The 14380-nt window shown below is 38.3% G+C and overlaps 1 protein-coding gene across 2 annotated transcripts in view; it reads right to left on the reverse strand.

The window, feature by feature from the left end:
* Positions 1-256: 256 nt before the first annotated feature.
* sh2b2.L (SH2B adaptor protein 2 L homeolog) overlaps positions 257-14380 on the reverse strand; it is a 63432-nt gene continuing 49308 nt past the window's right edge. The window contains exons 7-9 of one of the 2 annotated variants that reach the window (XM_018246293.2): positions 12072-12265; positions 11077-11248; positions 257-2555 (exon numbers count right to left, since the gene is read on the reverse strand). In XM_018246293.2, coding sequence (XP_018101782.1) covers positions 2248-2555; positions 11077-11248; positions 12072-12265 — 674 coding nt within the window. In that variant the 3' untranslated portion in view covers positions 257-2247. Of the gene's footprint in view, positions 2559-11076; positions 11249-12071; positions 12266-14380 lie in introns of both variants that reach the window. The other variant, XM_018246292.2, reaches the window with a different exon arrangement.

The raw sequence follows: 14380 nt of genomic DNA on the forward strand, positions 1-14380 counted from the left end.
GTAAGTATTGTTGTCTTTAATTAAATTCTTACGTGACATTCCCCTTTAAAGATCACCTTAAGTTTCTTGTAAAAATGAGTGATTTTTTTCATGCTATGGTCATCACTAAGGGGCATATTTATCAAAGGTCGAGGTGAATTTTCAAATGAAAAAAATTTGAATTTTGAGCTATTTTTTTGTGTACTTCAACTACGGAATAGTCCAAATTCGATTAGAATTTGAAAAAAATTAAAAAATTCGAATATCGTCTCTAAAAATTTGACTTTGACCATTCGCCATCTAAAACCTGTCAAATTGCTGTTTTAGCCTATGGGGGACCTCCTAGAACCTATTTGGAGTCAATTGGCGGACTTTGAAAAATTGAAGGTTTTTTTCGGCCGAATTCGGACCTATTAGATCGTAAAAGGACCTATTTGACCAAAAAAATCTTTACACTTAATTTAGGTTGGTCTTTTTGAATTTGAATTTTGAAGTATTTTCAATTCGAAATTCGACCCTTCATGAATATGCCCCTAACTGTCTAAAAGCAGATTTGCACAAGGGTTAGTGCTGCCTGAGTATAACATGAGTAGCACCAGTACATCCATTGCACATACGCCTTTTCGCAGGGTCGGACTGGACCCTGCCGGGCCAGATCCACACCCAGATGTGCAATTTCCAGGCTCCTTCCTGTTGCGGCCGGCCGGAAAACTTAGCACACGACAGCGCATGCACGCAGTGATGCTCCTTTCTGCCCAGAAACGCAGTGCGCACCTGTGCACAAGTGCACGCGACGGCTTGGCAGGGGGGGGCAGATGGGTTCGGAGGGGGGCCCTGGACAGCAGCCCCCCCAAGTCAACCCTGCCTCTTTGCCTACTTCATATGAGGGAAACAATGCTGAGCTTCTTATAAAGAACAGAAGCAAATTTTAAGGCAGTTTTGGCTTAATGTAATAAAGTTGTAAAGTTTGCAATGGGTTTACTAACCAATAGCTGTTGTAAAGGTGAGCAGAAAGTGCTATGGGTATTGTAACTAGGCCTGGTGTAAATATGCAACATTTATTTCATTACTCTCTATAAATTGATAATGTTGTGCTTAAACTGGCAAAACTAGTCCAAAACTAAGGTTTTTTTGCCTGAAAACTGAAATGATTCAAACGATTCAAGTTTTTGTTTCGCTGTAAAATTGATCTATTTTAGTTTTCAGGTTGCGGGTCTCAAACTCACAGAATCGGGGTTTTCACATTCTAGTTTTTTCTTAAGATACCAGTTGAGTTTCGAGTTCATTTGAGGTAAAAAAAACTCTTAACACTTGACCTTTGCTAAAACGCACGTAGGGGGTTGATTTATCAGAGGCAGTTCTTAGTATTGTCAATGGCAAGGTATTTTTTGTCATTTTGTAGCCACAAGTAGCTGCTACTAGTAGCTCTGTATGTCTTCACCCATAGGGTAGGACTACATGGATGCCGGTAACAAATCACATGAATTGGAAATAAGGTAAGTGAATGGATTGTCGGATGAAGTCGCAGCGTTGATCCGACGTTGCACGCTGCGTCTGCATCCGAGTCGTGTTGCATTGGATCAACGATGCGATTTCATCTGAAATTTCTATCTCTTACCTAATTTCCGTCGCCTGCGATTTGTCGCTGGCGTTTTGTCGCAACGTGTCAGATCTCGCCGAAAACGTCCATGTAGTCCTACCCTAATCCTGAGCAGCAATGGAAGGTCTGGGAAGGCTGAGGCTGGGGGAACTATTGCACTGGAATGGGCTCTGGATCCCATAGCAACTAAAATCAGAATTGGTGACCACCTATATGTAAGTTAACCTGTGATTGCTCCTGAAATGTTTGGGGAGCAATTCAGGGTGTTATTGGAAATCGCTCAGTTGTACCAATGCCCTTAGATTGTTAATGGAAATGGGTTGCAGTGGGATTAAGGAATATTCCTACTAGTAGTATCAGTAAATAATTTGTATGGGTTGTATGACGGCAAACAAACCATGACTCTTCTTACATGTGATATGAATTCAGATGCACCAGTACTCCCGAGGTCTGCAGAGGCTGCACTTACCTATTAGGTACAAGAGGCAAACAAATAATAACAGGCAATGGACATTAGGTCGTTTCTAAGGTGTGCTACTCAATAAGACATGCACCAGCCAATGTCCTCTGATTTTGGAAGGTTGCTTAAAGACTAGCACCGCTTAGTAAATACAGGCCATCCAGTGTGAAAGAAGGACTATGTAGTAGTGCTCTGGTTTCCAAATGATTCAGTAAAAAGAATACTGGTTCTCAACAGCCCTAGTTCTACTTCGAGACCCATCACTTTCATGATAATCTTCTGTGCTCCCATTGGGTGATTCTAGCAAAAGTTCTGCACTGTTGCGACGGCTTCGGGTGCCGAGAGTGCCTTCTACTCGGTGGTACGCCGGGTGTGGGGCTGAAGCTGAGGCTGAGCTCTCGGGGGGAGACACTGGCTGCATGTTACTTGCTCCAGAACCTGCAAAGTAGTGTTGAGACTGAGTTTCAGTCCTACTGTTTTGTTGCTGGACACTCACGCTTTGAGAAGGTGCAGGATCTGCTGAAAGAAAAGTAGAAAGATTGGCATTTTATTAAACCTAAAAATGAAACATGTATCCTTCTGTATAAAAGACATCATTTGGAGTTCTTTGACTGACTACAGGGAAGACCAGCCTTGATAAAGGGGTTGTTCACCTTTAAATTAACTTTTAGTATGATGTAGAGAGCGATATTCTGAGACAATTTGCAATTGGTTTTCATTTTTTATTATTTGTGGCCAAATATTAAGATATTTCCAGCTTTGGTGTATAAATAATCTTTAAAGGGGTTGTTCACCTTCCAAACACTTTTTTCAATTTAGTTGTTTTTAGATTGTTACCTAGAAATAATGACTTTTTCCAATTACTTTCCATTATTTATTTTTTACGTTTTTTCCAAAATCTAAGTTTAAAGTTGAATGTTCGTGTCTGTGGTGTTTCAGTCTGACAGCTCAGTAATCCAGGTGCAGACTCTAAACTGTTACAATTTTGCAACATTTAGTTGATACATTTCTCAGCAGCATCTCTGGAGTATTAGCAACAATTGTATCAAGTCTAACAGCTGCCTGTAATGAAACCCAGAGATTCTGCTCAGCAGGGACAAAGATAAGAAATGTATCAACTAAATGTATCAATTTAGAACAGTTTACAGGATCGGCGACCCCCCCTCCCAGAGCTGCTTCAGAAGGAGAGAAATGACACTTTATACTTTAATATTAGAAAAACCGTGACACATAGAAAATAGAAAGTCACTGGAAAAAGTCGTTATTTCTGGTGATCTATCTGATAACAACTAGTTGTTTGAAGGTGAACAACCCCTTTAAAAAAAAAAAATATATATATACTTTGTTTTACAAAACCCCAAAAAAATTCAAGTTGTTTTTTTAACCCGAAAATTCAAGTTTTTGACTAAAAACTACCCTTTGAAAAACTTATATTTTTCGGGAAAATATTTAAAAAAAAAAGCCCCTATGTTGCTGTTTAAGCAAAACGTACCATCTATAGTTTATATATTACTACTCGTTTACAAACACAGGCACAACTAATAATAAATCTGACCACCAACAGATAATATCTGGTGCTTTATATCCCACATTAAAATGAATAAACCATATATTTATGTGTATGTCCTTTTATAGACAGTGGGACGGCTCAGATCCCTTTGGTTGATGTGGAAAGAGAGGGTAATGATAAAATGACGAATGCATTTGTCATGCGTCTATATCTTTTTTCCCGTTTTTCTTTTGTTGCATGTCTTATTTGCAGTTTTGCAAAGCGAAACAAGAAAAACTGCGTTTATGCAGTTTTGCAAAAATATTTGCCAACAGCGAAACTTCTGTATATTATGAAATTTTTTACTCATCACTATTTAGCATCTCTCCAGTTTGCAATTTCAGCAGTCTGGTTGCTAGTGTCCAAATTACCCTAGCAACCAGGCATTGATTTTAATAAGAGACTGGAATATGAATAAGAGAGGCCTCAATAGAAAGATGAGTAATAAGGAGTAGCAATAACACATATATGTATAGTCTTACAGAGCATTTGTTTTTTTAGGTCAGTGACCCCCATTTGAAAGTTGGAAAGAGTCAGAAGAAGAAGGCAAATAATTCAAAAACTATAAAAGATAAAAAATGAAGGTCAATTGAAAAGTTGCTTAGAATTGGCCATTCTATAGCATACTAATAGTTAACTTAAAGGTGAACCACTCCGTTAATGGCCCCAAGCTCCAACTAAATCTAGGTTGGTAGACTGGTTCTACATCTGCCTAACTCTTGCGCATACTTGATATTATACCAGGTTTACATTAATATTACTTCACAAAAGAAACCAGTGCAATATTTGGCTTATTTAATGTGCCTGACTATAATTTCACAATACAGACAACCCTTATCATATTGCGTGTCTACAGTTAGAGCATTCACTGCTGCTCTTGAAGCAATGTCAGCACAAAATCTGTTCTGTATGAGAATTGGGTTTTTTGTTCGGTTTGCTTTTGCCACAGAAAGGGTTAATGAAAACCGGTTCATTGCCATGCACCTCTATACAGTAACTGAATATTGCTTTAAATGACCTCTTGGATTTCAAGAAAAGCTGGGCCTGCTATTAAAGAGGTAAGTTAGAGATTTTCTGTTGATTATTTACAATTTAAAAACCACATCCTCCTTCCTTTCCTTTTACTGATTGTGCAGTTTAATTGTGTAAATCAGCCTTTTTTCCTGATTCAACGATCAACATTTTGCACATTAATGATTTTCGTTACACAAACAGGCTAGTTTATCAGTAATCTTATTGCTGAAATAAGCATTTATTTACATACTTGATTCTCTTATACAATTGTAGTAGAAACATACATTCTGATAAATTCTGTCTGAATGCAATGAGGTATCAAAGTTCATTTCCAATCATTTTGACGCTGTTGATGCATTGGCTATTGAAATCAGTATCTGTCTGCCCTTTGTTATTCTCTGTGTGCTGGTTTTGACTACATTTACCACTGAAACAATATAGCAGCAGTCAGCTCTCCTCCAGCCAAGATTCCAAATCCAGCAACACCATGAATACAGTGCAATTAATAGAGCTGTAATGAAGGGGGATCAATGAAGAGTGCAAGGAATTGTGGGAGTCTTAGCTATATCTGATTGATTACTGTAGAATTGTCTCAAAAATACACCTAGTTAGGACCAGCAGTGCAGTGAATAGGGTATGATCATGTGAATATAAAGGGGCAGATTTATCAAGGCTCAAATTTCGAGTTCATGGGCGTTTGTAAAAACTGTCATGAACTCGAAATTCAGGGGGGAAAGGACCAATCGAAATTTTTCAAAAAAAAAAAAAAAAATCGTGTTCAAATTAGGGTGAATGGGATTGACCCGCAAACTCGAATGAAATTCAATTCGAGTTTTTTCACAAAAAAGCTCGATTTTCTGGATGTCTCCAAACAACTCGAAATTGATTCCAGGAAGTCCCCATAGGCTTAAACAGCTATTCGGCAGATTTAAGGTGACGAATAGTCTAATTCGAATTCGTAAGGGGCTAGTACATGATACATTTTGAAATTCAAATTTTTTAAAAACTTGAATCTATTCCCTAGTCGAATTACACTATAATATACTCGAAAATTCAAATTTTTAAATTCTAAATTCAAATTTTCATTCGACCCTTGATAAATCTGCCCCAAAGTCTTTATGTTTTAGGCTTCATGATCTTTAGGCTTCAGGTAATTATGTGGAATCTAGTCTGGCCAGTGCGATAAACCAGATTTGTGTGTCATAACCAATAGGTGCTAAACCAGAGTTGCGCATAATGTTAAATACAGCAATAATCCCATATCTCTAAAACCTCATTATTAGGTATGTAATCTTAAATCACTGTCAGACCTTAAGATACATTTTAGAATCTCATTGGTTTTGTTGGGGTTTTTATTTTCATGGATAATTGGCAGTGCTTGAAGAACAGTCTATAACATATGAAACCAGAGACCAGTCAGAGCCCAGCAATGAAGGTCATAGAAATCACAGAAAATGATCAATGTGAGAAAGAAAGAATAAGTTAAAAGCATTAGAGATTCCATGTAGCAGAGATCAATGGGCTTTTGTGTAAGAGGCTCACTCTGTCCCCTGACTATTCCCACTAAGATGTTATGCATAGTGTATGAACAAGCACATACAGAGCATACATAATTTCCATCCTGCTGAGTAGAAGAAAAATAAGCCAGACTCACGGACAGTATCATTATATTCTGAGCTGGCTATGAAGTCTACGGGAAGCTGCAATGATTAATGGAAGTGTATAAAATGTTTTTATCTGGGATATCATATAAAGCAGCTTTACTGTTGTCATTTTGGGCTCCTCTAAGAAGTGTAGTCTTTAGTTTATATCCCGATTCTACAGATTTAAAGGAATCCATGCTACTCGAACAACATCCTTTAGGCTCACAGTTTTCTACATAGGTACAACTGAATAAGCTCTTATCAAAAACAGTGATACGTCATTTACTTAAAGAAAGGTAACCAAAATAAAAGCTCCCAGGAATGTACTAGCAATGGACGGTGTGTCTGAGTAACATGACCAATTAAAGGAATTCTGTCGTGATTTTAATGTTGTCATTTTTATTTTTAAATTACACTGCAAATAATTCACTCTACCGTATAAAATTGTATTAATTGAACCAACAAATGTATTTTTTGTTTTAGCTGTAATATTAGTGAGTAGGCAGCCATCATAGGTCATTTTGCCTGATCCTGTGCTTTCATAAAGAGCCAACACTTCTGTTATGCTGTTACCTTCCTATTATTCTTCAGATGGGCTGCTGGGGGTGGGGGGAGGGGGTGGTTGATATCAATATAACTTCCAGTACAGCAGTAAAGAGGGACTAAAGTTTATCAGAGCACAATTCACATGACTGAGGGCACCTGGGAAACGGACATGTCTAGCTTCATGTCAGATTTCAGTGCAGAATTCTGCTGCAGCAGCACTTTTAACTGATGCGTTTTGGAAAAAAAAAACATGTTTTCCTGCATTAGAATTCCTTTAGTATAACAGACACTGGACTACAAAGAGAAAGTAACAGGCAAGAGCAGACTATCTCAAGTGTATTTCACATTTAAGCTGAAATACATAATAGCGATCAACCTATTTGCCAAATGGGCTCCATCCTGATTTTTGAAAATCTGTACCATACAGAGTATTCTTCCTTGGATCCAAAGTACTTTGCATCCTAGGATTATATATATATATTATATATATATATATATATATATATATATATATATATATATATATATATATATATATATATATATATATATAGTCAAATACAAGAGTCCTCTGCACTCAACCCATTCTCAATATATTTAAGACAGCGACATTTTGTGCATACTGCTACTAAAAAATGCCCTACCCTTTAAACAAAACAGGGACCGTTTGTCCATATATTGCAATATATTTAAGCTGGCCAACTACGTCAAAGTCATCCCATATCTGGCCAGTCCCACGCTCAATTTTATCTGATTCATTAAGAATTCTGCTGCCCCACCATACACCCTACAAAGGGACTTGGTTTTACCTGCAACTTAACTTGCTGCTTTCAAAGTAAACCTCCATACTTGGCTGCCCTTTTATTAGACACCAGTGGGATCACCTGACTATAGCTGGGAAGGGTGGGAGCTACAACATGGAGCTGGTCACTGCTCCTGTATAAACTATAACAAACAAGGGAAAGTTGTGCTCACCACTATTTTTTAAAACCATTAGGCGGGGGTGCAATGAGGCTGTGACCACAAAATACATATAGTCAAATACAAGAGTCCTCTGCACTCAACCCATTGTCAATATATTTAAGACAGCGACATTTTGTGCATACTGCTACTAAAAAATGCCCTACCCTTTAAACAAAACAGGGACCGTTTGTCCATATATTGCAATATATTTAAGCTGGCCAACTACGTCAAAGTCATCCCATATCTGGCCAGTCCCACGCTCAATTTTATCTGATTCATTAAGAATTCTGCTGCCCCACCATACACCCTACAAAGGGACTTGGTTTTACCTGCAACTTAACTTGCTGCTTTCAAAGTAAACCTCCATACTTGGCTGCCCTTTTATTAGACACCAGTGGGATCACCTGACTATAGCTGAGAAGGGTGGGAGCTACAACATGGAGGTGGTCACTGCTCCTGTATAAACTATAACAAACAAGGGAAAGTTGTGCTCACCACAAAGGGTAGGGCATTTTTTAGTAGCAGTATGCACAAAATGTCGCTGTCTTAAATATATTGACAATGGGTTGAGTGCAGAGGACTCTTGTATTTGACTATATGTATTTTGTGGTCACAGCCTCATTGCACCCCCGCCTAATGGTTTTAAAAAATAGTGGTGAGCACAACTTTCCCTTGTTTGTTATAGTTTATACAGGAGCAGTGACCAGCTCCATGTTGTAGCTCCCACCCTTCCCAGCTATAGTCAGGTGATCCCACTGGTGTCTAATAAAAGGGCAGCCAAGTATGGAGGTTTACTTTGAAAGCAGCAAGTTAAGTTGCAGGTAAAACCAAGTCCCTTTGTAGGGTGTATGGTGGGGCAGCAGAATTCTTAATGAATCAGATAAAATTGAGCGTGGGACTGGCCAGATATGGGATGACTTTGACGTAGTTGGCCAGCTTAAATATATTGCAATATATGGACAAACGGTCCCTGTTTTGTTTAAAGGGTAGGGCATTTTTTAGTAGCAGTATGCACAAAATGTCGCTGTCTTAAATATATTGACAATGGGTTGAGTGCAGAGGACTCTTGTATTTGACTATATGTATTTTGTGGTCACAGCCTCATTGCACCCCCGCCTAATGGTTTTAAAAAATAGTGGTGAGCACAACTTTCCCTTGTTTGTTATAGTTTATACAGGAGCAGTGACCAGCTCCATGTTGTAGCTCCCACCCTTCCCAGCTATAGTCAGGTGATCCCACTGGTGTCTAATAAAAGGGCAGCCAAGTATGGAGGTTTACTTTGAAAGCAGCAAGTTAAGTTGCAGGTAAAACCAAGTCCCTTTGTAGGGTGTATGGTGGGGCAGCAGAATTCTTAATGAATCAGATAAAATTGAGCGTGGGACTGGCCAGATATGGGATGACTTTGACGTAGTTGGCCAGCTTAAATATATTGCAATATATGGACAAACGATCCCTGTTTTGTTTAAAGGGTAGGGCATTTTTAGTAGCAGTATGCACAAAATGTCGCTGTCTTAAATATATTGACAATGGGTTGAGTGCAGAGGACTCTTGTATTTGACTATATGTATTTTGTGGTCACAGCCTCATTGCACCCCCGCCTAATGGTTTTAAAAAATAGTGGTGAGCACAACTTTCCCTTGTTTGTTATATATATATATATATATATATATATATATATATATATATATATATATATATATAATGAGACCAGGTGAGGCCATGCGCACACCTCAAAGGTGAGGTAACCAGGTGCCGCAGCTGTATCGAATATCCACTTCTCTCTTGTTGTAAGCAGCGCACACTGGATGATTTTTTAAAAGATTAATTTATTTTTCAAAATTTTAAAAGCATAAAGCACAGATCAACGTTTCGGTCCTGGTCTTGGACCGTTGTCTATATATATATATATATATAATTTGTGGAATATGATATATGTGGCCCAACAAGGTGATCAAACTCAGGGTCTTCTACTCTCTGCCATAACTCCACCACAAAGAGCACAAAAACATTTTGGTGCTTCCTACAAATGTCAATGGGCTACAATTTCCAGCCTACTCCAACATATTTATGCATGGTAAGAGCTGTAATATTGCTTCATAAACTTTTCCTCTTCAGGGCCAGCAGCTAAATTAAGGCAATGACATCATCCAATGGAATGTCATCTGCCTCTGTGTCCAACTGGCTGGAGGCATTAAATATATTTCCAATTTTTGCCCTTCTGAGTCTGCAATATCATCACACTAGACAATCGTATGGCAATCTTACTAGGATGAAAGCAAGATGAACGACCTAGCAGAGAACACATTGCATCTGTAAATGTCTTATTTGGGTATTAGGTAGTTCAACTGAGAGAGTTTTGTGAAAGATTATTGTCAAGGGCCAGTGTGGGCACATAAGACAACACCAATGTGGATGAACCCATAGCCCTATGTCATTAGGGGCAAATTTTGTACATTTTGCCCATTGCGTTTCTATGTGGCATCAAAAAGACTGGAATGACCCCCCCCCCTTCCGCCTCCCATTATATTCAATGGAAATCATGTGTACGTGCAACTACTGCCATTTCAAAAACACTTATGATCAAAACATCTCATGGGTCTTAATGAGCCTAATAATGAAGTTTTTGTGTATTGTTTTTTTTTTAACATGACTACAAGCTAATTTCCATTATTCACACCCATTAATAGTCAAAGACAAGCTGAAGTTACAGAACAACCATACTACAGTGCATCAGTCTCTTGAAGAGAGAAAACAGCACAGAACTGTTCAGAGTCTATTGAAAGAGCCAAATATAATAAATAAGAGTACATTCAATGGGTGAAGTAGATATTAGAAGGCATCCATGATAGAAGATTTCAGTTAACACATAGAAATGTAGTATCTGTTGTCTTCATATATCTGCATCTCTAGAAAAAGCATGCATCATTATATAGTGAATAAAGTACCCCCTCTTGTAAAATATAAGGATATTATAAGTCACAGAGGAGTTTCATGACCATATAAAAACACGAGGCCAAAGGCCGAGTGTTTTTATACAGGTCATGGAACTCCGAGGTAACTTCTAATATCCTCATATTTTGCAACTGGAGGTACTTTATTTATTATAATACACAAGTTTCAGAGAGTCATGTGACAGAAATGACATCAGAACTCACCGTTAATAACTGATGACATCAGAACTCACCGTTTATAAGGATAGAATTTACAAGATATTCATGGCTTTTGTGTATTAGATACACAATATAAGCAAAATCTGTTATGCATATATCAAAAAGGTCAGTCTATAGCTTCACTGTAACTAGAAAGAATAGTAATGACTCACCAGATAACTGGCGCTGGGCCACAACAAAGCTGCGCAGGGTAATGTCAGCAGAACCTCCAGATTCCAGTGGGATGGGATGTGAATGAAAGTGCTTGAGCATGTCAAAAATGGTCTGAAACCAGAGATGCTGCACATGACACTGGCCCGTTTCATTTAAAGACAACCGCAGGTGCTGTAATGCAAAACAGAATATATATCTGTTTAAGAGGATACACCGCATATCTGCCACCTAGAAATCAAGAAAGAGAAGAAGCTTCTACTGCTGGTTTATACCTCGTGGGTTATTTAGTATGTGAAAAGGCTCTACAAACAAGGTGATTGGGTTAATTAAAAGAAGGGCAGTTTGGTGTAGGGATCATTAGATGCTGAGAGCTGCATTTCCAGTTTGGACACCTGTGATAAATGTATAGAGTTGAACATGATGTTGTAAGACATCTCTGCATCCACTGCAGGTGGCATCTCTAAAGTTGGCCATACAAGGGTTGACTAGGTAATATCTCACTGATCAGGCCATGGCTGAACAGAAAAAGAGCGCATGAGAAAGCACACACAGTATGGCCACCTTTCTATCATTCTCATTGTTTGTGTGGAGTGCAGACAATGAGAACTTATTCTGTTAAGTTCTTGCAACACAAATATAAAGCTTTCAGATTCTGCAGGGCCATTCTGCAAATACAGGCTGCAAAGCCCTCCTATCTCTGAATCTGCCTGCATGGGAACTAGCGATACAGCCCCTCCTTGCCCGTAGGAATGCAGAAAATGAAGGTAAAAATTAAGCTAAAGGGTAAGCAAGATGATTGCTGCCTTCAGCTGTTCTCACTTCACTACATTATAGAAACACCCCTGGTTGCATTAATAGAACAATTAGATTTCTAAAATATGGATTAAGCTACTTATTCCTATAAAGATAGGAAAAATTCCATATTAAAAATATATTATTCCAATAAAAGAGCTACTATTAAGCCATTGTACTGAGAAATGACATCAATACTTGCCTTAGCTTTCCCTTGGAAATTGAAGGTCAGAACATATTCCCCAGGACGGGTCTCACTTTGACGAATAACAAAGAGTCCATGACTCCGAGCTCCACCAGAAAGTACCAGCTGAGCAGCTCTGATCCGTGACAGTGTGCCATGAAACCAAGGGAAGTCAGACAGATTTATCTCAATTTCCTCCTCACCTTCCTCACCTGGGAATATGGAATAACAAGGATTTAAATTATACCGTAAGTCAATATATGTAACATTGTATAAAGAGATAAATTACTGCAATTTTTAAATATTAATTCCTTTTCTGATCCCTTGGTGCAAAGTGCCTATTATAAGCCTAAATCATAATGCCTAAACCTAAAGAAAAAATAAATGAAAGTAATTAAATAATGAAATAAACAAATCAATAAGAGATAAAACTGAACAATCTTCAAATGAACTACCTTCAAGTAGGTCTTGGAAATGCAGAATGGCTGTGTATTCGGCAGTGCTATATTTATGTCCCCTTATACACCACCTAGCTTGTCCTGCACTGCCAACAATTAAAAGGAATAACAGAATCCTTACTTACCAGCTGACTCTGGCAAGCATTAAACAGATTCTGTCATGATTTTTATGGTGTAATTTTTATTTCTAGTTTACACTGCAAATTATTCACTCTACCATATAACATTTCATTCTTAAATAAAAATTTTTTTAGTTGTAATATTGGTGTGTAGGCGCCATCTCAGTTCATTTTGCCTGGACATGTGCTTTCAGAAAGTACCACTACTGCACTATGGAACTGCTTTCTGGCAGGCTGTTGTTTCTCCTAATCAATGTAACTGAATGTGTCGCAGTGGGACCTGAATTTTACTATTGAGTGCTTTTCTTATCTCTACCAGGGAGCTGCTATCTGGTTACCTTCTCATTGTTATGTTGTTAGGCTGCTGGGGGGGGGGTGATATCACTTAAATTTGCAGTACAGCAGTAAAGAATGACTTAAGTTTATCAGCGCACAAGTCACATGACTGTGGGCACCTGGGAAACTGACAATACGTCTAGCTCCATGTCAAATTTCAAAATATGAAATATAAGAAAAAATCAGTTTGCTCTTTTGAAAAATGGATTTCAATGCAGAAGTCTGCTGGAGCAGTGCTATTAACTGATGCATTTAAGAAAAAATAAAAGCCCTGTACTTAAAGTATCCCTTTAAGTACAGGGCTTCATTGCACCCACAGTCCTGAGCTTTGCACCTTGCACCCAGCGTTGGACTGGAGCATTGGGGGCCCACTGGGGCTGCAACACCTTCTTAACAGGGCACAGGCCTGGGCTGGCGGGGGCTCATCAGGTTTTTTCCTGGTGTCCCACCGGCCCAATCCGACCCTGCTTGCGCCCAATGGGAGCTATGGCCCAGATGAAAATTTCTCTGAAGCTGAGCACTGAGATGTGTCATTTTGTAGATCTTGCATTTGTGTTTAGGGAAAAACAGGTGAAGAGTCATAACTTTATTATTACTGCTGCTGTGATTTTGTTCAGGTGTTTTACTCTCCTCTTCATCATGATTGCTTGGCTACTCATCCATTTGTTTATGCTGACCATGTATGACTAGAGAAAATGAATATGTATTTTTACAGCATCATGATTTTTTTCCTGGCCACCCCTTACAACAGCATTCCCACCAAGAGCCATGGAAAGAAATGGGAAGTTATAGGAAGTATTTATAAATGTTCTCTTTTTCAGGACATAATGTATTCAAAGACACGGTTACATGTGGAATTCTTTGTAGAGACTAATTGTTTTATTGAAGTATACAAGCTCCCCCATAGTGTAACGGGTACAAGTGGTTTCTTATAAACAGGATTATCATGCGCTTATTTTACAGCATAACCAATTTCTTACAGGAAAGTAAAGCAAATATGTATCTGCCATTCTGGCTATGGAGATACAAGGTGGATTATAAAAAAAAAACATCTTTGTGACATGTGTGTTATGGCGGTTACATCCCTTTTGGCACCAATGCTTTCCATCAGTTTATAGATGAGCACGACCCAATCTTCATTCCTCCCATTAATATACTATGGTCACAATATTACAAACAAGTAAAACAAGTCAATTCATTATATGAATTTAAGACTATAAGGGGCAGATTTATCAAGGGTCGAAGTGAATTCGAGGGAATTTTCAAAGTAAAAAAATTCTAAGTAATTTTTTGGCTACTTCGACCATCGAATAGGATACTACGACTTTGATCAGAAGTAAAATCGCTCGAATATTCGACCGTTCGATAATCAAAGTACTGTCTCTTTAAAGGGATTCTGTCATGGGAAAAACAT

Source organism: Xenopus laevis, chromosome 2L (assembly GCF_017654675.1).
Source record: "Xenopus laevis strain J_2021 chromosome 2L, Xenopus_laevis_v10.1, whole genome shotgun sequence".
Taxonomy (NCBI): domain Eukaryota; kingdom Metazoa; phylum Chordata; class Amphibia; order Anura; family Pipidae; genus Xenopus; species Xenopus laevis.